General features: G+C 45.3%; 1 protein-coding gene across 1 annotated transcript in view; it reads right to left on the reverse strand.

The window, feature by feature from the left end:
- The window catches only part of Grb2 (growth factor receptor bound protein 2), a 64027-nt gene extending 52310 nt beyond the window's left edge, over positions 1 to 11717 (reverse strand). Inside the window, exons 1-2 of the mRNA XM_055592539.1 lie at positions 11561 to 11717; positions 2662 to 2865 (exon numbers count right to left, since the gene is read on the reverse strand). Of these exons, the coding sequence (XP_055448514.1) occupies positions 2662 to 2739 (78 nt within the window). The 5' untranslated portion in view covers positions 2740 to 2865; positions 11561 to 11717. The remainder of the gene's footprint in view (positions 1 to 2661; positions 2866 to 11560) is intronic.
- Between the last annotated feature and the right edge of the window lie 12929 nt (positions 11718 to 24646).

Raw genomic sequence — 24646 nt, forward strand, 5'->3', positions numbered from 1 at the left:
GGCAGTGATGAAGCTGGCTTACTCCGCACAGAAAGGAGGCAGCTGTTTGTTTTACCAACAGCTCTTCTCAGAAAACATGTCCTCTTCATGAAGAGGCTTCAGAGACATGGACAACGGCAGTCAGTGCATCAGCACACACATATTCATCTCACACCCTCATTTAATGGAGGAAAGCCACAAGAGTACTAACAGCAGCTAATGGCCACTGTTCCAAAGCATTCATAGCATGATGACTTCATATCTCAGTTATCTACCAAATTAGAAAGGACGGAGCGCACGGGGTTTCTCTCCTCAAATAGAATGTGTAAGTAAATGTGAACATTCTGATTCACCTTCTTCCTCATCAAAAGAATTCCAGGAGGACATGAACAACTTGCCAAACATTCAATGGTCTAGGTCTAGGACAAACATGAAAGACAGCAGTCAGGACAGCTGCGGCTTAGAGACCCTGATCTTGTTGATATAACGTCAACAGGCAACAGACTGACAAGAAGACTATCAACTGCCAGCCCTGCATGTTACTAGAGTTAGTTAAATGGCAGGTTTATGTATTTAAAACAAACAAAAACACAGTCTGGCATGGTGGATCTCACCTATAATCTTGGGCAACACAGTGAGTTCTAAGCAAGCCTGGGCTACAAAAAGACCCTGTCTCCAAAAACCGCAATCAAATAAAACAACAAATCTGGTTCTAAGGGTTTCTATACAGACTACAAACCTTGAGAGCCTGAGTCAACAGCCTCATTATGAGCTAGCAAGAGTGGATTGTCTACTGTACAATAACCACAGAGCGAATGACCTCTGTACCAATGGCACACTCACATGGCAGCCAAGGTTCTCCCACTGCAAGAAGCCAGCAACAGAAAACACCAGTGCTCTAAAGGCAGGCTGCTTCTGCCTGACTCTCAAACTCTGAAACCCTCAAACAGCTTGAGTCACAGAACAGGTTTCCACTCTAGGAGCAGCCCTTTAGCAAGCACCACCTTATGTGATGTCCAACTGACCATTTCTAACCCCGAGGAACGATGGCTCCCACCAGCCATGAATCCTGATTTGTAAAAGTTTCAGAGCCTAGTTCTTGGTATGGAAAATGTCTAAGAGTTTCCTGTGGGACTCAAACATCCCATCGAGAAGCTTTTTAAACAGGAAGGTAAACAACTCAAAACAGTTGCAGGAAGTCCCTGAAACTGACCAAATTCACTGGGCCTCTCCCTGGCTCTGAGTCTCCTGCATCCCCTTTTCAGAAAGCTGAGAGGCAAAGACTCAAGCTGAGCTATTAAGAAAAGGCTCCGGAAAGAACTGTATGAAAAGACTGAGACCGGCTGCCTGGGAGTAGAAGAGACCAGCTGAACTACTGGAAAGCAGCAGAAGAGACTAACCCTGAGCTGCCTGAAGAGGGTTAGCCCAGAGTCACTTGGAAAGGACACTCTCCAACCTGTTGAGCTGCCTGCGGGCTGTGCAGTGTGCTCCAGGTTTCCAGCTTCTGCGAGCTGTCACCCATGCTGGGGTGGGACTTGGTGACACAGCCGTCTGAGTCATTTCTGCTCCTGTAAGTAACCCCTCACCCACATTCCTGTAACTCACTCCAATAAAACTCACTGGTCAGCCAAGCTGGACTTTGGTGGTAACCACACTTTGGTCTGTGTGGATTCCCTATCTGGGCTAAGCAGACCCCTATGTTGAAGCTCCTCAGGAAATGTTTTGTCATACAACACTACCTCACTACTGATAGGTTCACATAATGACTATATAGTTTTTCCTATAAATCATGTTCTCACTTTCTGCCTGCACAAACAGAAGAGTATCACTCGGGTAGTAAACAAGTATCTGGCAAATCCTAGCAACCCAGAATGAGGCTTAGAGGGAAGACTATCAAATCGTGAGACAGGCAGCACCCAAAGTAAGCTTTTTCCCCACTGAGGTTCACACACTCTTAGACCCCTGTAAAAAAAAAAAAAAAAAAAAAAAAAGTGACATCCCAAGGGTGGATTACTCTAGCCAATGGGGTAAATTACAGGTGCCAGGTGGGGAGCCAATGCAAATTGCCAAGCAACTCAATTCTAAACTTTATCAATTTTTATGCAGTTAGACTTAAATGTGCAGTAATTACTCAGGCATCTCTAAACAAAGCCAGAATCTGAGTTGTACAAGGGCAAGTTAAACACTATTATGTGAAACTCCATTAGTTTTTCACAAATCAAAGGCACGGGAACTCTTCAGTGACGTGGACATATAATCCCAACCTCTCGAACCAGCTTCAAATCTACCAGGATCCTACCACAAAATGCAGATTCTTCTGGCTATGCACAGTAATGCTAGAGAAATGTTTTTACATAAATAATTCGCATTTGGGATTTTTTTAAAAAAAATGTTTTTGTTTTTAGTATGACTTCACAAGGTAAACCCACTGGCCTTTGACTTCTCCAGTATCAAGAGGAAAACAGCCATTCACACAAAGGCAGTTAAGGATCACACATCACACCAACTCTTCTGCCACATTTACTAATCCGCTCAGCATCTACTGCAAGCACCCAATCAAACCTGGTGACAAATGCTCAGAGTGTGCACTGAGCACTGAGGGAAGAGCAAGCAAGCTTCTTTGTGTGTTACCACAGTGAGGGAAGGCAGCCAAGCACCAGAGGCGACCACACGAGCACTTACCTTAAGGATGTCCCCCCTTTTGAAGCTCAGCTCATCGTCAGCAGTAGCTTTGAAGTCATATTTGGCGATGGCTTCCATTCTGAGCGCAGCTCAGTGCTCAGCAGCCTGAAGCAGCGGGGGAGGGATTCTTCCCTGCTGAAGAGCTCTGGGTTCAGCTTTCCTCTTCTGGGGCTATTCTTGCACACTGGGACACACAATGCCACCCTGAATCAGAAGAGCGATGATTAAGAGAAGCAGCCAGATCGAAGGCAGCCCCGCCCTGCCAATTGGCCTACACTCCCAGCCCCCACGCCCCCTAGCTCCGAAGGGCTCAGCCCCCTCCTCCTCCCTTCCAGGCAACAGCTCTCCTTCCTCTTTTCAGCCTCAGCCCCAGGCGACTGACAGGCCCAGCGGCCAATAGCGGCAGCTGCTTAAGCTATTCCAGAATACACTTCCTCTTCCTTCCCGCAGGGTTAGACTCAGGAACCGGTGAGTCGCCTTCAGTCTCAGCCTTTCCTCCAGTACCCCTTCACACATCTTCCCCGGCAACCAAGGTAGTCCACTTAAAGACCCACTGGAGGTGGGTTACACAGGCCTCCCGTACCTTGCCGCTGGGTCCTAAGAACGAGGGTGCTCCCACTCCCTGTCAGAAGCCAAGCAGGACTTGGGCTCTACTCTATTGTAACTAAACCTTGATCTGTTCTCAAGAAATGGTTAGAGTGATAGCCTGGAACTGCTTTTTAATTCCACTGACTGGTATACAATGATCACCAGCATCACTCACTCCCAACCTGTCATCTGGTCATTAGAGAAAGACTCAGCTCGGAGCTCTTTGCTTGGAGTGGAGGTAGAGAGACTTCTTTTGCACAGAATATCCAAGACTCTAATCTGCCTGGTCCCTGAAATACCTGGTCCCTGTTATACCTGGTGACCCGGGTATAACAATCAGGAATAGCCCTTACATTATTTCTAAACAGCAAAAGAGCATAGGTGGAAGTTCTAATTTATATTTTAAAGGAATCCCTTCCAGCAAATCAGAGCTGATAAGTTGTTTTTTGTTTTGTTTTTTTGGGGAAGTGTAGAGTTTTTACACTGTAGTTATGGCTGACCTGGGATTCCCTATATATACACCAGACTGGCCTAGAATTTTGAGGTGACCATCCTGGTTGGGCCCCCGGAATACTGAGACCGCAAGTAAGTGCTATCACATCCCCCACCTCAAGTCTCTTCTGTGGGAACAGGGAAGTACAGGCTGGTGCCAGATGGTCAGACCCCAGCCTCATCCAGTTCCCCTCACAGCTGCTTTCTTCAATCAAGAGAGTCACAACGTCTCCATGATGTATCCAGGGACAGTAGGATCACGAACAGGGGGCATAACCTTGCCCTCTGCATATAAGGGAAAATTAAGCCCTTTTTGCTTGCAGTCACAGTTCTCATACAAACTAAACAGAAGCAGACAACAAGGGTCTCCAGCACAATGGGGGCAGATTATTTATAGCGGCACCTTTCTTGGATAATTACCACCTAGCTAGCAGCTCACCTGAGGGGCACAGGTGACTATTATTCTTTCGTTCTAAAGGTTACACTTGGGGCATTAATCAAGCATAACTGCAAATGGGACAAGCAGCAAACGTGGGAATAGTCAGACCAGATAACATAACTGCGGTCACTGGGGAAAGATCACCTGATAGCAGGTCCTTCAGGGAAGTCTGAAGGCAGTCATCTCAATAAACCACATCATGGCTTGCTCTTCTAGGCCATACTTCTTTAGCCTCTCAAGGAAAAAAAAAATGGGGGGGGAGCTGGAGAGCTCCTCAGAGGTTAAGAGCACTGGCTGCTCTTCAGAAGGTCCTAAGTTCAATTCCCAGCAACCACATGGTGGCTCACAACCATCTATAGTGAGATCTGGTGCCCTCTTCTGGCATACAGGTGTGCATGCAGACAAAACATTGAAAACATAGTAATTTTTAAAAACTCCTAGCAAATATTTTAAAAAAGCATTAGAAACAAAGTATCCTTAAATTTGTCATAGATTAAACCAGATCTACAATTGTCTAAAACCTTTTTAATATGTATGGGTACTTTAACCGCATATGTATCTATGCACCACATGCATGCCAGGTGCCCTAGGAGACCACAAAATGGTGTTAGATCCCCTGGAGCTAAAATTAAAGGTGTCCATAAGTGCCCTACATAAGTGCTGGGATCCAAATATGGGTCTCCTAGAACAGTAAATGAGTGCACTTAACTCCTCCAGCTCGGATACCTCACTGCTTTGATTTCCATTTGTTTTCTTTTTAAACTTCCAGTGATATAGAGACATCTGGATAGTCTGACACACCTATATATATGTATATATGACCTAATGCCCAATTTTTCTTAGAAAGTAGCTCTCATGCCATTTTTCTGGTCAGAAAACTGGGTCTTATTTAAAACGCTTGCTCAGTATTACAGGTGTAATTGACAGGATCCTTGAATGACTGGCATTTCTCCTACCTTCCAGTATCATGAAGACTCAACATCAACCTATGCTGGCCTAACGCCATGGAAAGAGAGAGAGAATAGAATCTTACATAAAGTCCTTTAGGTACATTTTCGGATACAATTCCCCTATCACTTCAACACCTAAAGCTGCATTTTCTTAGACTTTATTACGTGTGCTGGGCTCTGGAGGTGTGTACTAGCAGATGCCCTCGGTAGGCAGTGTTAACGTGCCCTGCTGCTTCCTTTCTTGAGAACAGCAGCGTCAGCTGTGCAGGAGCTAGACAGACAGCTCAGTAGGAAGGCAGGGCATGACACACTGGAGGCTGTTCAATCACCAACAGGGAGTGTGTGTAAAAAGTCACCGTGTATGTATTTAACTTCAGATTTCTAACCTTTAATAGTGTGTATAGCACAGGATTTCTGTTGCCATCTTTAATGGAAGATTCAATTTCTTTGTTATAGATAATTTCTTCAGGTTTTCTAAATAAATGTTAACTTTTATTTGCCACAGACATGTGAAACATTGATTTGATCTTCTCACATTTATCTATCTGTGTGATTGTACATGCATGTGCACTTACATGTGGAGGTCAGAGGATAATTTTTGGAAGCCAGTTCTCTCCTTCCATGAAGCAGGTTCCAGGAATATCTCAGGTCACCAGGCTTAGCAGCAAGCACCCTTTCCTGCTGAGCCATCTCAATGGCCTGTTTTGATTTTCTGTTATACTATTGATTTCTTGAATCAACAGTTTCAGCTTCCATAAATTTAGATATTTGAGTTTAGTTTTTTTAAGACAAAGTCTTACTGTGGCTTGTGCTGGTCCTGAGCTCAGGTCAATCCCTCAGCCTTGACCTCTGAGGTGCTAGGATCACAAGTATAAATCACAGTGCTTACTGATGAAGACTCCCCTCTGGAACCTGTTGCAGATGAGCTGAATGTAGTTGCAGCAAAGCAGGTAGTAGCCTTTTGCCTGTGTTTAGAAACAGCATCTCTTGAAGCCCAGGCTGGCTTCCAACTCTTATGTGACAGAGGATGACCTCCCAAGTGCTGGGATTCAAGTACACATCACCACACCCTATTAAAGTAGTGCAGGGAGCCAATCTAGCGTTTTTAAATGCTTGGCAAACTCACTATGTACTACTAAGCCTTATCCGTCCCCTGATCTTGTGCTTTTCCACAGCTGTACAGTTGTGCTGCAGATGTCTCCGGTTTTGACTAACACGAAAGGTGCATGGTATTTTGAAAATGTAAAAAGCAGGGCTAGAGAGATGGCCCAGTGGTTAAGAGCACTTGCTGCTCTTACTGAGGACCCAGGTTTGAGTCCCAGAACCCACATGTAACTCCAGTTCCAGGAGAAGCCAACACCTTTTCTATCCTCCTGCACACACTTGAAAAACAGACAAACGCGTATTCACATGAATAAAAATAAATCTTTAGCTGGCTATGGGAGGAAGGGCATAACTTTAATACCAGCATTCAGGAGGCAAAAGCAAACAGATCTCTGAGTTCGAGGCTAGCCTGGTCTACAGAGCAAGTCCCAGGACAACAAGAGCTACATAGAAAAACTCTGTCTCAAAAAAAAAACAAGAGGGCTGGAGAGATGGCTCAGAGGTTAAGAGCATTGTCTGCCCTTCCAGGGGTCCTGAGTTCAATTCCCAGCAACCACCTGGTGGCTCACAACCATCTAAAATGAAATCTGGTGCCCTCTTCTGATGTGCAGGTGTACATGCAAACACATTATTGTATACATAATAAATAAATAAATCTTTAAAAAAAAAAAAAAGAGAGAGAGAGGCAGAGGCAGGAGAACTGCTAAAAACTTGAGGGACACATCAGGTCAGCCAGAGCTACATCAAGGCCATATCCCAATACTGCCTCTAAATAATACTTCATCCAACTTGTGTAAATCAACATAGCACATGAATATTCACTTACAACTATTACACTAACAATTGTTATTTCTACTGGTATATAAGAGAATACTATTACTTTCTGTGCAGTAGCCACATTGTTTTTCCAGTAAGTAGGTACTAGTTTGTATTGAGGACACAAACCAAAGGCCTTTTATAGATAGGCTGGTATAAGGCCTGGATTCAACTGTCCCTTTAACATTTACAAAAAAGGTGAAACCAGAGAAGCAACTTATATTTTCTAGATCCTAGTACCCTATCAACTGTAGAATAAGTTATTCTTATTCTTCTAAGAATAAGGCTAATAAGCAGCACCTGCTTAATAAAACATTTTGATGATGAAGATGTTAACTAGTATGTTGGGTTCCCTTTCAACTCTAAGTCTACATGTGACAGTTTCTACAACTGGCACCCACATACATTAAGTCAGAATTCTATGACAGACACATTAACAACCCTATTAACTACAAACTGGGCTTGAGCCTGGGGCTGTTGATAACACTCATCAGTAAAGTATTTGCCTATCATACTCAGGGCCCTGGGTTCAAGATGTAATGGCATATGCTGTAATCTCAGTCTTAGTTGTACAGCAAGTTTAGGGATAGGCTTTGCTTCAAAACAAAAGGGGAGGGCGCTAAAGTATTCCTTAGCACTCTCTGCACTAGGCGCTAAAGTATTCCTTAGCACTCTCTGCACTAGGCTTCACTCCATCATGCCACTAGGGAGACATACAAGTGTCTAAACTTAACCCACCCCACCTCACAGTCTTAATACTACTTTACATACATGAGCTAATTACGTAGCCTCGTTGGTACAGTGCTTGCCTAGCATGCAGAAAGCCCAGATTGTGATCCCCAGCACTATACAAACAGGGTGTGGTGGTTTACACCAGCACTTTAGTTAGAAGAGCATCAGAAATTCAAGGCCACTCTCAACTCCATAATGAGCCTGAAACTAACATGGTTACAGCAGACAGATAAAACAAACACAAATAAATCACAGGCTTGAGGTATATAGCACTGTAGTGTTTATCCACCATGTGCAAGGTCCCAAAATCAATCCCCAGCACCAGAATGAAACGTAATGAGTGTTTAACTACTGCAGGAACTAGACCCATGGTAGAATATGAGCTTAACCGCCATGCATGAGGTCCTAGTTCAGTTCCTCCTAAGAGAGGGAAAAAAAGTTTTTAAATCCAAGTATTTGTATGCAAACCGAAAAAAAAGTTTTTGTTTTTTGGTCTGGTTGGGTTTTAAGAGACAGGGTTTCTCTGTGTAGTCCAGGCTGGCCTCCAATTCACAGAGACCTACCTGCCTCGGCTGGGACTTCAGGCATGTGCCACCACACCTGGCTCCTTTTTTGTTTTAATTAGTCCATTCAGGGACTCATTTATTGTGGGGGACCTGATTGCTGTGTGACAAAACTTTTCCTGGGGAGGATGCAACACCTGTCTACTCATCCCAGATAGGAAGTTACAGGAATATGGATGAGGGGTTACATACGGAAGTAGAAATGGACTCAAAGTCAGCTGCATCACCAAAGCCTACCCCAGTAAGAAAGACAGCTCACAAAAGCTGGAAAAGCTGGAGCACTTTAGCACCTCAACAGGTTGGAGAGTGTCTTTTCTTAAGTGACCCTGATCTAAACCTCTTCCAGGAAGCTAGGCTGGTTTCTGCTTCTTCCAAGCAGCTGGCCTGGTCTTGAATCTTCTTTGCAGCTTTGTTTGTCTGAGACTCACCTTTGCAACTTGGGCCTCCCTCAGTGAGAGGGCCTCAGCTTTCATTGTTTACTCTGCCAGGGAGCGGCCTGGAGAATCTGGTCAGTTTCAGGGCCTTCCTGTAGCTATTTTTGAGTGGTCTACCTTCCTACTAAAAGATCTTTCTTGCAGGATAGTGTTATGTAACACTGCTGGAGTTCTTTCTGCCATGACCTTACTTTAAGAGGATCCCCTACCAAGTATGGTAGCAGAAGCCAATGATTCTAACACTGGGGTGAGGCTGAAACAGGATGATTCAAAGTCTGAAGCCAGGGCTAATTATGATGGTGCACACCTTTAATCCCAGTATTTGGGGAGCAGAGGCATAAGGATCTCTGAGTTTGATGACAAGCTGGTCTACAGGTAAGTTCCAGGACTACACAGAGACCCTACCTCAAAATATAGATAAATGGCTTGAGGACAACCTGGACTACATCTATCAAGACCTTGTCTCAAAACAAACAAAAACAAAAAACCTGCATAAAAATATTTTTAGCAGGGTGTGGTAGAACATGCCTTTAATTTTAGCACTCAGGAGGCAGAGGCTGACAGAAGTGATCTATTCAGTTCCAGGCCACCATGGCCTATGATCCAAGTCCAGCACGGCCAGGACTTACACACATAGAAACCCTATCTCGGAAAAAAAAAAAAAATTAATTGGCAGGTTAGTGTTTATACTTACAAATTTTAAGAATCACTGCTAAAATGAGGGAGCATTAAGCAAATTTTATAATTTGCATTTCAGATGACTATTTCTGAACAAAATTATGTATATTCATTCGACTTGGTAGGGGAAAATCAACTTTGGCAAACACAAAGCAATAAATCCTAATAAACATTAGCCAAAGGTTTAGAGCTCTCCTGAGTTCAGGAGGTAACGACTAATGTCTGTGTGGTGGCTCTGTTCTGCAGCCACCTCCCGAGCCTAACACTCCATAATTCTCCACAAGCGCTGCTGCACGTGACATAATGGAAATCACGAAGAAATACCTCAGTACCACCAAGTAGTGCTTAACCCAACAATTGGGCTGAAGAGGTAACAGCTCAGGCTGTTTAGTGCACTAGCTGCTCTTCCAGAGGACCTAGGTTCAATTCCCAGCACCCACACGGCTGTTCACAACCACCTGTAACTCCAGTTCCAGAATGTTTGTTTTCCTTTAGCCTCTGAGGGTACCAGGCATGCATGTAGTACACATATATACATGCAGGCAAAATACACTCAAGCACCTAAAAAGTTTAGAAATCATTTTCACAAGCCTGAGTAGGTCTGAACTTGTAGTTAGAATGAGTAGGTAGGCTTTAATTGACAAATCTCAATTTCTGCTCTCAAATTTTTCAAGCTATCGTAATTCACAAACTCCACAGACAATTTTCATTCAATAGTTTGTCACACCAAAAACTTAAAAAGGAATCTTTTAGCCTCCAAACTGACTCAATCTTCCTTGCTAACAGTTAAGAGAAAGAAGAGGGAGAAAGAAAATAGTAGGCACAAAAGCAGGACCTGTGGGGGAAAAAAAATTAAAATACAAACAATACAAGCAATAGGCAAAATCCACTTGTGATCTGGTGGCACTATCGATTACTTCGGAATGAATTCAGTCCTTTGAGTCTCCTAGTTCCCAAGGGGAGAACTTATGTGACACTCCTGTGGCTCCCTAGCAGCCCTCTGGCTGGCTGGAGAATACAGTAGACATTTAAAACTAAAAGAATGCAAACAGGAAAAGGTATCTTTCCGAAAGAAAAAAAAAAAAAGTATCTTAGAAGGACGGAGAGAATTAATAGTCCCAAAAAGGGCTGAAACTTCGAAAATTATAGCGCAGAACCAGCAAGAAGGGGAAGTAGAGTATTTTTAAAGAGGGGGTGGAGGGGCCAACGACTAGCGTTACAAATGCATTTCGTGACCCGAGTGGAGTGCAATGGAGACTGAGCAGGCAAAAACTGGAGAACAAAGTGAAAGAGGGGTGAGGAAGTCAAAATAGAGCCAATTTCTCTAGCCTCTTTTTGAGTGTCAACAGCAGCAAAAGATGGACGTTGAGCGCGCTTCGGCTCCCCTGCAAACTGTACTGCTTTAGCTTTTGAAGACAGCTTAAAATCACTTTCTAAACAAGCTCATACGGCTCACAAACCTATACGGAATTAGGAGCGTGATAAACGGGCATGAACCAGCGGGGCTCTCTCGCTGAACTCCTTCCTCCCAGCATTCCCATCAGCTGCTGCTGCTGCTTTTCCCCAACAAGTATTTTTCAAGTACTTCTAAAAAATACGCATCCGACTCTGACAGAGATCCGTCGACGGGTCCGGGTAACAATCATTCTAACTCACGGTGGATTCCCGCACACAATTCGACCGCAAGATGCCAACAGACGGTGACGTGTTGCCTTGCAGGTCAAAGGAGCATCAATCACCACGTTAGCAGCCGGCACCGAATCCCCCGCCTCCCGGGCTCGGTCAGCCTGACTCAGAACGGCACCCTGTGCCTCTCGGCTGCTCCGGGCTCCCTTCTGCGCCAAGCCGGACGGCCGCGGCACGAGCCCTCACCGGCGAGCCGGGTCTCTGCTCCAAGCGGGAGGAAGACCGGCACCAGGAAGGAAGCGCCCCAAAAGGGGAAACCAGGAGACGGCGGCGCAGTAGCTGCGCTGGGGTCCGGGTCTTCCCCGGCCCGCGAGCGGCCCGCCCCGGCAGCCCCGGGCAGACCGGGCCCGCGCTGCCCGCCGCGGCGCGGGGACGACGGCGCTCCCGCTCTCCTCTCGCCCGCTCTCTGAGACTCACCGAGGCGCAGCCGCCTGCTCCGTCGCCTGGCCCGCCCTGCGCTAGCCCCCGCGCCCGCCAACCCCGCTGCTGCTCCTCGACTGCGGCGCCCGCTGCCCCGGCCGCCGTCCCCGCCTCGGCCTCGCTCGCAACGCCGCCGCCGCCGCCGCCGCCCGATCGCTGAAGCAGCAGAGCAGCCTGGCTTCCGCTCCTCGCCAGGGTCCCGCGAGAACTTCCCCACGCGGCCCCGCCCCGCCGCGCCCCGCCCCCGCGAGACTTCCCCCACCCCCCGGCGGAAAAGGCCCAGAGCGCAAGCGCTCCTCCTCCGCTCCGCCCGGCAGGTAGCCTAGCGGAGGCTTTGCGCATGCGTCAGCTCAACCGCAGCAGGTGGCACGGACTCGTCTCCGCCCCTGAGCCGCTGTAACCCTCTAGGTGCCGGTGCAAATGAATTATAGCTCTACCCTAAAGGAATAACACTTTCCACAATCACGTTCCTTGCCTTTCTACCAAACAAAGGCAAAGAGGCCTCGAGGAGGGAGCAGAGATGTCAGAATGGCTCGGTCCAAATACAGAGCCAGTTCTGGAAATGTCTGGGAATCTGGCTCGTACAATCTGCAGTGTTCGATGAATCGTTTGATTTGTCTGTTCATTGACTGAACCACATACCTAGTGTAAGTAAGCACTGTGCTAGGTGAAGATGAAACAGATTACAGACATCGTGGCCTTCAAGCAATTCACTGGAGAGAAGCAGCAAAAGAGTAAACAAGTAATGTCTTGGGCTGGAGAGCTGTCTCAGAGGTCAAAAGCACTTACTGCTTTTCTAGAAGACCTGAGTTCGGTTTCCAGCACCCACATCAGACTGCTCACAGCTGTCTGAACTACAGCTCCAGGGGATTTAGTGCATCTGGTCTCTGATGGCACCAGCATTCACTTGCACACACCCATGACACTTACACATAATTAAAAATAGTAAAAACAAATATTTTCTAAACATTTAAATAAATAAATAACGCCTCAGTACTGTTACAGCTCTTTGGGGGAAGCCAAAAAGAAAGAAGGAAAGAAAAAAAAAAAAGATAGAGAAAGGCTGGCTCTGTTTCTCTGCCCACTGCATAAAAGACTTAACAAAGAAGGTGATGTGACTGCATACTGGCGGGTGAGTAGGAGTTCCACAGCACAGGAGCCAGGGTAAGAGCGTAGCGGCCAAAGGAACGGCTGAGAAGAACAGAGGAATGGAGGCGTGAACACAGCTTCCTAAGCGGGGCTGCTGGGTATGGGGGAGTAGTAGATGAAGCTCAGAGAAATAACTCTCAGTTCCGAGAGCTCTTTCCAATTACAGGAGAGCACTAGCACATCTGATGCTAATGGGTTCTCTAGAAGCCATCAAAATAGCGTTGAGGATACCAGCGCCTCTGACACTATGCAGGAAATGGGTCCACGGAAATCAGGAAAGTGAGCTGTTCTTTCACCAAGTGTTTACTGAGCATCATTTGCTTTGGAAGTGCCGTTTACAGCAAAGACTAAGTGGAGGAAGCTGCTGATTCCAGCAGTTTGCAATCTAGATGGAGTTACTTGCTTTGAAAGAGAAGAACTCGGCCCTATTTGCCACTGACCCACATATCAGAATGACCAGCTACAGAAGAGGAAGTGATCAGAAAGATAAAGTTTGATATGCAATGAAAACAAAGAAGGGACAGTGGTAGAATCGAACATTATTTCCCATTGGGTGGAGTCCAGGATTTGGGGGAGGAGTAAAGATAGGTGCAGTCAAGATGTAAATCCTAGATTTCAGTGCTGTGCCACCAGAAAGTTCTGGAGTAGATATCTATGGGTACTGACAATAACAAGAGGATCATGGGCTTAGCACCTGTATACCAAAATCATGGCGACTCTACAGGACAGCTTCTTCATTTCATTCACAGATTCAGAAAGTGAGAAGACCAATGTGGTGCCCGCCATCTGTTAGCCCTTCACCAGGAGGTCTGAGGCAAGAGGAGCAAAATTTTTAAGTTCGCTTAGCTAGAGAGATGGCTTTCTGGTTAAGAAGACATAAGCTTCGTTCTTGGCACCTACACTAACAAGCATCTCTGACTCGAGTCTCAGGGAATCCAAGGCCGTTTTCTGACACAAGGCATACACAGAGTACACATGCACACTTGTAGGCAAAACACTCATACATGAAATTTAAAAAAAACAAATGTCAAAGGGTTTTGAGTTTATCCTGAGCTACACAACAAGACCCTGCCTCAAAAAAAAAAAAAAAAAAATCTCTAAGGAAAAAGATGTCAATAAGAAAAACAATATATGCCCAAAATTAACCCACTCCTGTCTAGTTCTAAAACTCATCTTTTCTTCCCCAGAATAGGGATGGCGGTGGTGGTGGAGAAACAAAAATGAAGGATAAGGACTTAGCTGTTCAATGGAAAGGAGGTGAAGGAACAGGGAGTAAGTTGTAATTTGTTAAGTGTGCCTAGTTATCGAAAAGTAACATGGAATCTGTCACCCAAGAGAAGTGGCTTGGGAATGAGTTCCCACAGAACATATCAATGTTAGGACCATTCATATTCAAGGAATTCTAAATCTTTGTCCTGTCTAGCCCATGTTTATAGAGGGCTGAGGAAGGCCCTGGAAAAGTACTCATGTTCATGTTCAGCCATCATCTCCTGGATCCCAAATACTGACTACTGGAAGGAAGGGGGTAATGATGTCGTTCATAAAGTAGCACCGCTATGCAAACTTAGAGCCCAGACATTTGTAGGATGGAATATGGGGGGACAGGCTAGAGGTCAGTGGTAGAGCCCTTGACTGACAGTCGTTAGACCCTGGACTCTAACTCCACCAGAGGGATTAAAAAGGAAGAAATAGAAGTGATGTCATTGTGTGTTTATTTATTTGGGCATGGAAGTTGTGCCTACATTGGGGATGTCAAGGCAGGAAGGTCAAAAGTTCAAGGTTATCCTCTGCTATCAAATTCAAGGCCAATCTGGGCTACATAAAAATCCTGTCTCAAAAATAAATAAATAAATAAATAAATAAATAAATAAATAAATAAATAAGGCCAAATGTAGTAGTTGTACTCAGGAGGCAGAGGCAGACACCTCTCTGTGAGTTTGAGGCCAGTCTGGTCTACCTTGCAAGTTCTAGGACAGCCAAAGCTACATCGAGAGACCCTGTATCAAAATAAATAAACAGGTCTACAGAAATGGTGCAGCAACCAAGAGCACACTGCTTCTGTAGAGAACCCGAGTTTGCTTCCCACTGTTCCCATTAGGCAGCTCGCAACCACCTATACTTCTAGCTCTAGAGAGATCCAGTACCTTTGACCTCTGAAAGCACCTGTACTCACATGCACATTCCTACCTACTCTCTCTCTCTCTCTCTCTCTCTCTCTCTCTCTCTCTCACACACACACACAAACATACCCACCCATCTGCTCATACACACTCCTATACCTACTCACACACACACACACACACGCAAACATACCCACCCATCCACTCACACATACTCATATACCTATTCCACTCACACACATACCTCACAGAGACACACATGCTCAAAATCAAAAGTTAATAAAAAGTGGCTGGGGAGATGACTGAAAGGTTGCGAGCACATTTTGCTTTTGCAGTGGTCCTGGGTTCAATTACCAACACCCACATAGTAGTTCGCCATTCTCTAGTTCCAGTTCCAGGGGATCTAACACCCTCATTTGGCCTCCTTGGGCATCACACATGCATGAATTATGCATACATACATGCAAAAAGAAAACACATATACACATAAAATGAAATAACAGTAATAGTAGGAATCATAATAAATAGCCAGGTATGGTGGGGCACCCCTGTAATCCCAGCACTCAGGTAGTAGGGCCAAGAGAATCAGGAGTTCAAAGCCATCCTCAGATACACAGATTGTACAAAGCCAGCCTGGGCAGCGTAAGACCCTGTCCCAAACAGATAAACAGAAAAGGGTCATGGGTTCAATGAGTACTTAAGTATTAACCCCTCTTTTGTCTAGCTGAATGTCTACAATTATGTTTACGGGGGCTCTACTGCCAAACAATAAAAGAGGATGTTGAGAGGAAAAAAAGAAGTATCTGAGTAGGGGTAAGTGGCACAGAGAAGGTGGAAGGGTGGAAAAGGAAGTGATGCTGAGCTGGTTTTTGAATGGGGAAAGCAGCACTCCAGGACATACAGGTAGAAATATCCAAAACGTGCCTGCATTTGTACTCTACACCTATGAACTAAGTGCCTTTCTGCAGTGAACAGGATTTCTCTGCCTGGACTTTGACCCTGAAAGTAGAAGACAAGGTTCTAAGAATATGACGCAGGTTGTGTTGGTGGCTTCGGGAGCACACAACAGGGAACTTAACTTCTTCCAGAACCAAGGAAGGTGGAGGAACTGAGGTTTGTTGAGGTTGGGACTCTGGTTAGCCAGGAGGAAGTGAGGGGTCTAGGATAAAGAAGCACACAGTATGGGGTTGAGACCGTTGGAATGACGAGACTCCATTCTATAGCACACTGAAGCAGGGCTGGGCCACAGCCTGATTTTCATCTCCAAACCACTTTATCACTGTGAGTGCACAGTGGAAAATCAATTAGAAGAAAGATATTTATCATCTCCGAGAGAACGTTTTAAGTCTGTTGCAAGGCTCTTAAAGATCTCCTTCTGCCAGGGAGCCCTCTCCTCTCTGTTCACAGCTAGTACCAACTCCCTTAATACTGAGCCATTGTGGTTTCCGGAAGGTGCTGTATCTTTTGAACATCCATATCTTTGCTAATGCAATTTCCTCTATTCAGTTGGCTTTCCCCCTATATTGAGGTCCCCAAGTCAGGGTTTTCTTCAGCATTGCTGTTACACCCAGGTGCAACACCAGCTCACAGACGCAGGATGTCTGGGAGTTCACGTCATCCTCTACAACATAGCAAGTTTAAGGCCAACCTGAGCTATATCAGACCCTTTCTCAGAAATAAAAGGAGATGGAAAGCTGGAGAGATGGCTCATCAATTAAGAGTGCTTTACTGCTCTCATAAAAGAAAGAGTTTGCTTTCCAGCTCACAACCTCCTGTACCTCCATGTTCATGGGTATGTGACGCCCGTGACTTCCGTGGGTAGCCACACTCCCATGCACAAACCCTCCCAACACATACACATAATTAAAAATAAAATAAATTTTTACAAAGTTAAAAAGGGAAAGAAAAGAAAAAAAAAAAAAAACACCACTACACCTCTGCTCTCAGACACAATTCCACATTTTCGTATTTGTATTCTAGTTTGTTTGGTTTTGGTTTTTTGAGACAGGGTTTCTCTGTGTAGCCTTGGCTGTTCTGGACTCACTCTGTAACCACGCTGGCCTTGAACTCATAGAGATCCAGCCGCCTCTGCCTCCTGAGGCTGGGACTACAGGCGTGCGCCACTGTGCCTGGCCGTATTTGTATACCACTTCATGGTACCCCTCATGAAGTGAGTAATCGGATAAGCAGATACATGGAGATAAAAATCTGGCTGCTTTTCTGTGTGGTGGCAATAGTTGGAGCTAAGGAAGTGAATGATAGATAACTCAGAAAAAGAGTATGCACTAAAAAAGACTGTTTTTATTCTTAAAAATGTTTTTGAGAATAATAATTATTATTGGTGTGGATTGGCGTTTTGTCTCCATGAACATCTGTGTGAGAGCATCAGACCTTGGAGTTACAAACAGTTGTGAGTTGCCATTGTAGGTGCTGGGAATTGAACTTAGGTCCTCAGTGCTCTTAACCACTAAGCCATCTCTCCAGTCCCTGAAAAAGATTTTAAAAGAATAAAACAAAACAAACTTATGTACCATCTGTTTCAACTGTATCTGTGACAAAACAACAACAACAACAACAAAAAACTGATTATATCTGTGTAAAAATGCATGTAAATATACCAGATCTGGAAAATATATTTTAAAGTAATAGTAATTGTGCCAAACCGGTGCAGTTGTGGGTAAAGGGATGTTACACTGGGGTATGAAGACTGTAGCACGGATTGCTGACCAAATCAACTGCTCTGAATGTAAATTAACCACCAAAACTTTGTCTGGTGTGTCTCTTACGTTCCCCGACTCCTGTGTTGTACACACACACACACACACACACACACACACACACACACACACACACACTTTGTTGTTTTGCAGTGGCGGAGATACTTCCGGAGGACAGGACAGGGAAGGTTTCTGTCGGTGATTTTTATGAGTTATCATACTGCCACCTGCAGGTAAGACCTGGGTATTGCGCTGGAGTTTACTATTTTGCCTCCTGTTGCTGACCCCTTTCTTGGTTTTGGAGTCAGGGTTTCTCTGTGTAGCCTTGACTGTCCTGGACTCACTTTGTAGACCAGGCTGGCCTTGAACTCATAGCGACCCCCCTGCCTCTGTCTTCCAAAGTGCTGGGATTGCAGGCGTGCACCAGAACGCCCAGCTTAAATAAATAAATATAGAAGGACGAGGAGGGCAAAAAGGGGGAGGGGGAGGAAGATGATCAAGCACAGCCATGGTAGAGCCGGCTGGATCCTCTCTTCTAGAGTTTAAGATGGAGAAAAGGGTCAACATGTCTCTTAAATGCAACGAATCCCTAATAGGGCACATGGGCTGTGGTTTCTCTGAGGTCCCAGGATCCCAGAAATTTCCAATCATTATTTCTGGGAAGGACCCAGAAGCACGAACCTTTAGGAAGCAGCTTCAGGTGACTCTCAGACGCTTGGCTACCTTTGGAGCCACCCGTAAATGGCAAGGGGACCCTCCTGGGAACCCTCATGTGTCTTCCTTCACAGGAATCAAATGTTAATAGTCCTAGGTAGGGAGAATGTGGGGCATGTCACTCAAGTGCGTCCCCTGGGATTTCACGCTGTCTGCAACCAGAAGATGCCGGGAAAGTGCTTTGGTGTGGCCTGGGACCAGCTGACCGGTGTCTCTTATTGCCCAAGTATAAGTAAATGAATGCATAAAAGCCCAAATGAACATACAGACTTTGGTCTTGACAGTTCTCTGAAGTGATTTCAAAATCAAGTTTGGAGGAGGCTGGCCCTTCTCCATTCCTTCCGTTTCTGGGTCCATATCTCTCCTAGGGCACATTCTGATCATGAAAGGAATAGAGATGGCCCAGTAACTGAGAGAAACTACTGCTTTTTTTTTTCCTTCTTTACAGGATCCCGGTCCAGTTCTCAGCACCCACAGCACTAGGCAGCTCACCCACTTGTGCCACCACACCCTGCTAGGAGTGGGCTCTGCATGCTCTACCAATGGAGCCACACCGCAGCCGTCAGTAAAGCACTAAACTCAAGCGAACTTCCTGCCCAGGGTAACTGGGAAACAGGGACAAGCTCAGGCCATACTGAGAGGTTTTTCCTCATCTCAAACAGAAACTCTGTAGCTGTTGAACACTGAGGCCAGATTCCCCCCTTTCTTTGTTTTCTTTTCTTTCTATCCTTCTAACCCATAGCTAGATTTTAAAATGTACTCAATAGACTCAATGGTCTTTTTTTTTTTTTTAATTATTTTCTTTTATTTGTTTTTTCAAGACAGGGTTTCTCTGCGTAGCCTTGGCTAATCTGGACTCACTCTGTAGACCAGGCTGGCCTTGAATTCACAACAGAGATATGTCTGCCTCTGCCTCCTGAAGTGTTGGGATCACAGGCGTGTACCACCATGCCCGATTTCATTGGCCTCTTTTAAATGTACAATTTCAAAGGCTAGAGAGGTGATTCTGTGGTTAAGGGCTCAGGCTGGATCTGGAGAAATGGCTCAGAGGTTAAGAACACTGGCTGTTCTTCCGAAGGTCCTGAGTTCAATTCCCAGCAACCACATGGTGGCTCACAACCATCTATAGTGAGATCTGGCACACAGGCACACATGCAGGCAGAATGCTATAAAAAAAAAAAAAAAAAAAAAAAAAAAAAAAAAAAAAGAGCTCCAGCTGCTCTTGCAAAAGGGCCTAAGTTCAATTCCCAGCACCCACATGGAAGCTCAATCCACTTTGGAGCTCCTCCAACAGACCAGAAGCCCTCCAAAGACACAGAGATATATTCAGGCAAAACACCCAGACACATAAAGTAAAATAATGATAAACAATTTTAAAAATTAAAAACATTTACAACTCCATAGTTGAGTGGGACCTTGGTATTGTCTGTAACATCTGTGACTCTGTTAATCCTCTGCCGTCTAAAAGGACAGACCTTTCATGCCTTCAGGTCTCAGGTGGTCCCAAACATATCTACTGTCCAGCACGTCAGATATTTACATTATGATTCATAACAGTAATGAAATTATAGTCATGAAGTAGCAACAAAATGATTTTGTGGTTGTTGTTTTTGGTTTTTCAAGATAGGATTTCTCTATAAGCCCTAGCTTTCCTGGAACTTGCTTTGTAGATCAGGCTGGCCTTGAACTCACAGAGATCCACCTGCCTCTGCCTCCCCAAGTACTAGAATTACAGGCATGCGCCACTGTGCCCAGTTTTGACAAAATTAAGTTTATGGTTGGGGGTCACCACAATTTGAGGAATTAGATTAAAGAGTTGCAGAATTAGAAAGGTTGAGAACCACTTTATCAGATCTGGTCATCGCAGTATGTGGGAAGAGAATGCAGGGAGATAATTTTGAGTCCAGGAGTCTGGATAAAACAACAAAATACCACCTTACAAAAACAAAACAGGGCTGGCACGATGACTCAAGTAAAGGTGCTTGCCACCAACTTAACTGCTGCGGTCAAATGAACGGTGGGAGCGGAGAATTGACTTCTGCAAATTGTCCTCTAACCCCCACATGTGCCCCCACCACGCTCACACACTCCTAGAACTTGGCCCAGAACTTGGCCAACATCGTGTGTCTGCCTCCCAAGTACTGGGATCCTAGGTCTGCCTTGCCACACTCAGCTGAAAACCAGCCTGAATGTGTTTTCATCATCCATAGGAAGCTATGTTCAAGGAACACTTGCTAAACGCTGACTCCCACCTGAGTGCTGTGACATTAATACAAGCCTGCATGTGTGAGCACCCACAAGGCCACTCAAAACAGTCTGTAACTCCAGTTCCAGGGGTTCCGACCGCCTCGTCTGGTTTCCGTGAGCACTCCACACACATGGTGCACAGACACACTTGCCGACAAAGCACTCATACACGTAAAATAAATTGAAAACATTTTAGCAAGGTGTGGGGTGGCGCACACCTTGAATCCCAGCACTCAGGAGGCAGAAGCAGTCGGATCTTTGAGTTCCGGGCCAGCCTGGTCTACAGAGTGAGACTACGTCGACACAGAGAAATTCTACCTTGAAAAAACAAACAAAAAGGAATCTCTGTAAATTCTTGGGTGTGGTAGTGTACACCATTAATCCCAGCACTTGGGAGGCAGAAGCAAACAGACCTGTGATCCTCCTGCCACAGCATCCCAAGTGCCAGGATTACAGGCACGTGCTACAGTACCCGGCAGTACAGTTTCTGTGTGTCAGTGTTGAAGTCTGAAGGCAGGCGTGCATGACAAAAGTCTTCCAATCAGCTACATTCCCAGCCCCCTCCGCCATTACTGGGGAAACAATTTCAAGACACTCACTGTGTTGGTCAATTATATGCCAACTTGACACAAGCTAGAGAGAAGGGAACCTTAGTTAAGAAATGCCCCCATAAGACTAAGCTGTAGGCAGGCCTGTAGGGCATTTTCTTATTTTTTTCTTTCATTCCTTCTTCCTTTTTTTTTTTTTTTTTAAATTTTTGTTTGTTTGTTTTTCAAGACAAGGTTTCTCTGTGTAAACCTAGCTTGTCGGTGTAACTTGCTTTGTAGACCAGGCTGACTTTAACCTCACAGGGATCTGCCTGCCTCTAGGCCCCAAATGCTGGCATTAGAGGGCATTTTCTTCATTAGTGATTGATGGGGGAGGGACTAGCCCGTCTAGGTGCCACCCCTGGGCTGGTGGTCCTGGGTTCTATAAGAGAGCAGGTTGAGCAAGCCATGAGGACCAAGCCAGCAAGCAGCACCCCTCTGTGTGCTCCAGGTTCCTGCCTTGCTTGAGTTCCTTCAATGATGAACAACCATGTGGAATTGTAAGCCAAATAAATCCTTCCCACCCCAGCTTGCTTTTTGGTCGTAATGTTCCTTTGGGACCATAGAAACCCTAAGACATACTCAATGAGAGAGTAATTAGTGAGGGATATAAACAAGACACTCTGTGGGAGCACCGGCCCCCCATTCTAGGGAAGAGCCTCCCAAGACTAGGAAATTGGAACAGTTCCCGTTGTTGCCGTTAGATGTCACTCTAGACTAGACCGGCAGGAGTGGCCTTGGCGGTTGGAAAGCTAACTAGCTGTAAAGGAATGCTGCTGTTTGGCTCCAAAAATGGATTTGACCTCGCTGCTGGGACTTGCCGCTCTTCGAGTGCCAGGAAACAATGTTTGCCAGGTCCCCGCCACAGAGGACGGAGGAAATATCCAGTTGCAGCCCATGCAATGGAAACCCTATTTCCCTGGAACCAAAACAGAAACAGGACCGAGCAGCCCTCCCCTCTCAGCCTCCTCACATCAGAATCTTTGTTCACACAAGTTTCAATACTTTGCGGTTCCAAAAGAACAGAACTCATATTTCCCCACTTATTTAATAAGCTCCACGGCTGCATTTCCAAACCCTTGCCTTCTTGAGTGAATGGAACACAGCTTTGGTCTCTTTGGCTATGGGCCCCGAGCAGGACTTGCTCTCTACACTTCTTATGAGTTGTCACAGGTTCTAGGGGACACGGTGGCAAGATCTAGATCCAGGGTCCGTTTTCCTTCTCTGTTCTTTTTCTTTCCTTTCTTTGGGAGGCGGGCTTTGTTTTGTTTTCTTTGTTTGTTTGAGACAGGGTTTCTATGTATAACAGCGGGCTATCCTGGACTTTCTTTGTAGACCAGTCTGGCCTCAAACTCAGAGATCCACCTGCCTCTGTCTCTCTCAAGTGCTGGGATTAAAGGTGTGCACCACTACATCCGGCTTTTCTTCCTTCCTTCCTTCTTTGTTTCCTTCCTTCTTCCTCCTCTTCTGAGAAAAGTCTCTCTCCTCTCTCTATACCTATACACACACACACACACACACACACACACACACACATATATATATATATATACATACACACACACAAACAAACTGGCCTCAATTTTGTAGTTTCCCTTGGTGGAGGTGGTTGCTGTTTGGCAGGGATCTTACGTAGTCCAGCATGACCTCAAACTCACTGGTCCAAGTTGACTCTGAACTTCTCATCCCCTTGCATTTACCTCCCAAGCACTGGGACCCTGTAGGCCTGTACCGGCACTACTAGTGTCCTTTTATCTAGGAAGGATTTTCAATGTCTGAAGGTTTTATGCCAAATCGAAATAATATATATTGTGTATTTCATTTAGGGTCTGACCCTGACCCAATATAAGTTCTTAAAAAAATTGTTCATGTTTACTCACTGTAGCTCAGTTGGTAGAGTGTTTGCCTAGCATGAATAACATCCAGCTTTAGTCTCCCAGCACCACATAAAGTTAGCCATGGTGGTGCATGCCTGTAATCCCAGTACTCAGGACGTGGAGGCAAGGGGATCAGAAGTTGAAGGCCATCTTGGCTATATAACTGGTTCAAGGCCAGCCTGGAATAAACAGACTCTTATCTACAAAAAGGGAGGAGACTCAATTTAAAAAAAAAAAAAGCATTATTATTATTACAACTAGGTCATGACATGGAGAAAATTATCAGTCAGGATCTTGAGGAAAATGAGCAATCTGAACCAGGCTTTCACTAGGTCCAGTGCCTGCCTAAGCAACTTGACATAACACCTTTCCTTCTGTGACATAAGGAAAGCAAGTCCCCTATGGTGGTAGCAGAGAGGGTTTATTGGCTGTGCCTTACATGAAATAGAGCTGAAGGCTTGGATTGGCAACTAGAATGCCGAGTCCATTATGTCTGCCTGTAAGCCTTCTTACGGCCACCATACAATTAAGGAGAGAACTAACCAGTAGCAAATTCTATGTGTGGGGTGGGTGTTTGTTTTTGTTTTTAGAAGATGTTTTATTTTTTTATATATGAGTGTTTTGACTGCACATGCATTCCTAGAGAGTTCAGAGTGCAGAAGTGGACGGACATTGGATCCCCTGAAACTGGAGTTACAGACAGTTGTGAGCTGCCCTGTGAGTTCTGGGACTGAAACCCAGAGCCTCTGCAAGAGCAGCAAGTGTTCTTAAGTGCTGAGCCTGTTCACCAGCCTTTTTCTTCTCTTCTCCTCCTCCTGCTCCTTTTTCTTCTTCCTTGAGAGTCTCACAGTCTGTTTCATTGGAAAATAAACTAGAGGCAAGCAGGTGGTTACAACAGTTGAGGGAGAGAGGTGGGGGGTTAGATGTTCAGGGCTACTCTCAGCAATATTCTGAATTGAAAGCTTGGCTGAGCTACATGAAACCGCTTTAAAAAGAAAAACAAAAGTAGGATTGCTTGCCTGTCAGCTCCAACACTTTATGTTTTTCTTTCCCCAACCCCCACCTTTTGTTTTTTGAGACAGAGTTTCTCTATGTAGCCTTAGCTGTCCTAGGCTCGCTTTGTAGAGGAGGCTGGCCTCCAACTCACAGAGATCCGCCTGCCTCTGCCTCCAAAGTGCTGGGATTACAGGCGGGCCTAGCTGCTTTATGCTTTTCTAAGCCTCTCTTTTTCATCTAGCTGAATATTTTAGGTGTCTTAGTAAACTTCACCCAGGCACAAGCCTTTGGAAATTTGGGAATTCCCTTCTCCAAAGTTTGCTCCAAAGTTTTGCTGGCAGCTTTTCTGCAGCTACGAATCAATGAGCTCTCAGATGTTTGGCTCTGCTTAAGAAATGAAATCACTGTCCTCTCCCAAATTAACAGGAACATTAGATTTTTTTTTTTTAAGGATAATTAAATCTCTGTAAGCATCATGAACTAAAATCAATGCAGATACCAGAGCTGCCGGGCAATGGGAAGGGACAGTATCACTCATCCTGATAGTTATGTATGTCAGATGGGGAAAATCTTTTGCTTTATATAGCTGTGCTTATGTACACGCAGGCAAGGATGCACTGGGCAAGCAGCTTCCATACATGGAAGGTGAAAGAGATGTGAAAGATACAGGCCACGC

The sequence above is a fragment of the Psammomys obesus genome, unplaced genomic scaffold, assembly GCF_907164565.1.
Source record: "Psammomys obesus unplaced genomic scaffold, mPsaObe1.curated_primary_1811, whole genome shotgun sequence".
Classification (NCBI taxonomy): Eukaryota; Metazoa; Chordata; class Mammalia; order Rodentia; family Muridae; genus Psammomys; species Psammomys obesus.